The 3,609-nt window shown below is 41.6% G+C and overlaps 1 protein-coding gene across 1 annotated transcript; it reads left to right on the top strand.

Annotated features, from left to right (window-relative positions):
• The first annotated feature begins 3,012 nt into the window (after window positions 1-3,012).
• LOC104104235 (uncharacterized) lies at window positions 3,013-3,609 on the top strand. Its single transcript, XM_009612256.1, has one exon. It carries the CDS (start codon window positions 3,013-3,015, stop codon window positions 3,607-3,609), a length of 597 nt encoding a protein of 198 aa, XP_009610551.1.

Here is a 3,609-nt window from a genome sequence, read left to right as displayed (position 1 = left end):
GAATTTTGACAAAAAATAAGGGGTTAGCTTTGATTAGGTAAAGTTCGATCTAAATCAAACGGCAGTCCTTTGAAGTTGGGTCCACAGTGCTGACTACTTGCCCTTTCAAGTTACAAAAGAAATCGGAACTAGTACAATGAATGGAGTTGATTTGTAAAATAGGACATGTCAGTTAACTAGTTACTGGGTTAACCGAAAGATGAAAATTTTAGGTTACTGGCCACAATGTAAGTTTCATTTCTTCCCCATTCGTTTTTTCTTTTGGTGACAACTGACAGTGGCCACAATGTGTACAAATTGTTATATTGCAAGATAACCATAGTTAGTTACATAAATTCGACACTATTGTAGCTAAAGTGAAAAAGAAGGAATATACTAATAATTACTAATAGAACATAGATTAAGAAATTTTTACAGTTATAGATTGTGAGAGATGAACAATCTAATTGAAAATCTTACATGATTATAGAGTCGTGAAATTTAATGATTTTCATAATATTAAATAGCATTACTTTAAATACCTGAATTCATAGTGTTTTCTTGAATTATCTTTCAAAGGAAGTATTAGAACTTTCTAGTTATGCGAATGTATAGGGTAAAATTGGTATACATTAAATGATCGAATGGCAACACGACACGTGAAATCGAGGACAGGTAGAAAGTAAATTATGTAGCAACCAGTACCGGAAACAACAGTTGCAACTAACATTAGACTGACTCCGAAGGGAATATGATCAACGTGAGCAGAATCAAATGCTTGCCATCAGATAACAGTCAATGAGGAATATTCCTTGGAATTAAATGGGCAGCCATTGCAGAGAATATTTGCATTCATGGCCTGTCATTACATATTCATCAATGACCCTCTTTATTGTCATTTAAGAGGGGCTTGATCCTAAGATCTTATTTCCCTAGGTATAACTATAAATAATAGACTCAACAGCCATTGTAACACAGAAAATTCTAGGCAAAAACTTATGTTACATTCCATTCTCAAGCTAAATAAAATAACTTTACTTGTTGCTTTATATTGCTCTTATTTCTGTCCTCGGAGACATTGCTCCCAGAGCCAGGCTTGTCATTTTCTTTGATTATTAATCACTAAGTCTTATTTTTAATCCAGTTTATTCATCAATTTTGGATCAAATCAGTTCGCTTGTCTATAAACTACATAACAAATTCAACTGTATCATTTTACGGGTAAATAGTTTGGCGCCCACCGTGGGACTTAGACAACTGCGTAATTAAGTTGATCCTTGCGTTTATTACTAACTTGTTTGATTTGTTTCTTAACAAAAAATAAAAAATGGTAGCTAACGATGTCAATATCGCACACAACGTTGAGGGACACAAAAATCTACCTCAACACGAGGATTCAATCAGCGACACCCGCAATGTGGGGATGAGACAACCCCAGCCCGTGGAGGACAGTACCCGCGACATGCACGGGAGCCAACTCTCGATGACACAGAAGATGAATACGTTGCGGAAACAGTAAGGATCTTGAGAGAGCAACAAAAGGCCATCATGGGCCACCTCTCAAGGCAGAACCAGGTTATGACGGAATTGAAGTAAACGTTATCAGGCGCTTCCAATAACACAAAAAAAAGAGGCCCGAGTCAGCCCGACATTCCTGCAAATTAGACGACTCAAAGAGTTGATAATAATACCCCTAGGGGTGAGGTTGGCTTTGACGGTGCCGATGGGACCGGTAGCGGATCCGGTAATGACAACGATAATGATCCCTTCAAAACCGAACTCGTGAGATTCATGAGAGAGATGAACGAGCGGATGGATGAGAATGCGAAGGAGTTTCACGCCCGAATGGACCAGATTCGGGGCGCACCGCCAATTTTGAAGGGCCCGGATTCGAAAAAAATACTCAGTTTCCGTTCAAACCGAGCGCAACACCAGAGTTAATCCTGAAGAGGTTCAAGATGCCAGACATATTAAAATACGATAGGACCTCAGACCCTCAGGACCACATCATAAATTATACAACAGTTGTGAAGGGGAACGATTTGGCTCAACATGAGATCGAATCGGTTCTACTGAAAAAGTTTGGAGAAACCCTCATGAAGGGGGCCATGACATGGTATTCGCTTTTACCGGAGCATTCAATTGACTCTATTGAAATACTTGCAAATTCATTCTTTAAGGGCCATGCCAGGGCCAGAAAGGTCCAAGCCAGCAAGGCGGACATATTTAGGATCGCACATGGTGAGTCTAATTTATATGGGAGTTCGTTATTAGATTCGAGAAAGAGAGGATGTTTCTACCGACCATACCAGATGAATGGGTAGTGGAGGCATTCACTAAGGGCTTGAACCCGAGGAGCTTCGATGCCTCCTGAAAGTTGAAAGAAAGCCTGCTCGAATTTCAAGCGACCACATGGCGGATGTCCATAACCGCCAAGGATCAAAGATAAGGATAGAAGATGATCAGCTCGGGTTCCTAACATCAACCAAGGGGCGGGACCGAGAAAAGAACCGGGATAAGTTCAAGGATGATTTTGATGCAGACCAATGATCTTCTAAAGGCCTCTTTTTGCCTTACAAGAGAGCCAATGGACGCGATAGTAAAGGGTTCCGGTCCTCGGATAGGTTCGCTCCCAAAAGAAGAACTGATCGTGGCCGGAACACCAGATCGTTGCAAGAAAAAGAGGTATCGGGGACCCGGGATTCCACTTATCCCAGGTTGTTAGATTACAATTTCAACATCAGAGTAGTGGAGTTGGTATCGACGATAAGGAATATCAAAGAAGCACGATTCCCGAAGCCAATCAGATCCGATCCCAGCCAGAGGGATCGTAAGTTATAGTGCAAATATTATAGGACTCGCGGCTATAGAACTAGGGGCTGCTAGTATCGGCACGAGGAGGTGGAAATGCTGTTGAAGAGCGACCATCTCAGGGAGTTCTTGAGTGACTGTTCCAGGAACAATTACGGCCGCAGCTGGGACAATGCAAGACCCTCGAAGATAGGATAAGACCTTCCTCGGTTGACTATCAACATGATTTTTGGAGGGAATGAAATCAACAGTGTAACCTTCTCGGCGGACAAGAAGATAAAGGTATCAATGACCCATAACAAGAGACTCCGAGAAGTCTCCGAAGACGACATCACCTTCACAGAGGAAGACGCAGACGGACTTCTTCTGTCGCATAATGATGCCCTGGTAATTTCTCTTAATGTTCTAGATTTCAAGATTAAGCGTTTTTTGGTTAACCTAGGAAGCTCAACCAACATAATTCAATGGAAAGTACTTGAACAAGCCAAATTAACCGGAAGTATCATTCTGGCAACAAAGCTCCTTGCCGGGTTCAACTTGGCAAGTGTGATAACTCGAGGAAAGATCCTGCTGCCTACGAACGCCGAAGGGGTAACAAAGACCACCTTATTTGAAGTGGTGGACGATGACATGGTCTACAACATAATTCTCAGTAGTCCATGGTTACATGAGATGAAGGCCGTACCATCAATGTATCACCAACTACTGAAATCCTCGACCCCAAAGGGAATCAAGCAAATAAGAGGAGACCAACCGACAACAAGAGAAATAAATGCAATATCAATTTCCAGTAGTAAGGGGAAGGAGCCCAGCAAATAG

This window comes from Nicotiana tomentosiformis, chromosome 1 (genome assembly GCF_000390325.3).
Source record: "Nicotiana tomentosiformis chromosome 1, ASM39032v3, whole genome shotgun sequence".
Taxonomy (NCBI): domain Eukaryota; kingdom Viridiplantae; phylum Streptophyta; class Magnoliopsida; order Solanales; family Solanaceae; genus Nicotiana; species Nicotiana tomentosiformis.
Note: the sequence above shows the minus strand (reverse complement) of the source record. Positions and strands in the feature narration are given on the sequence as shown.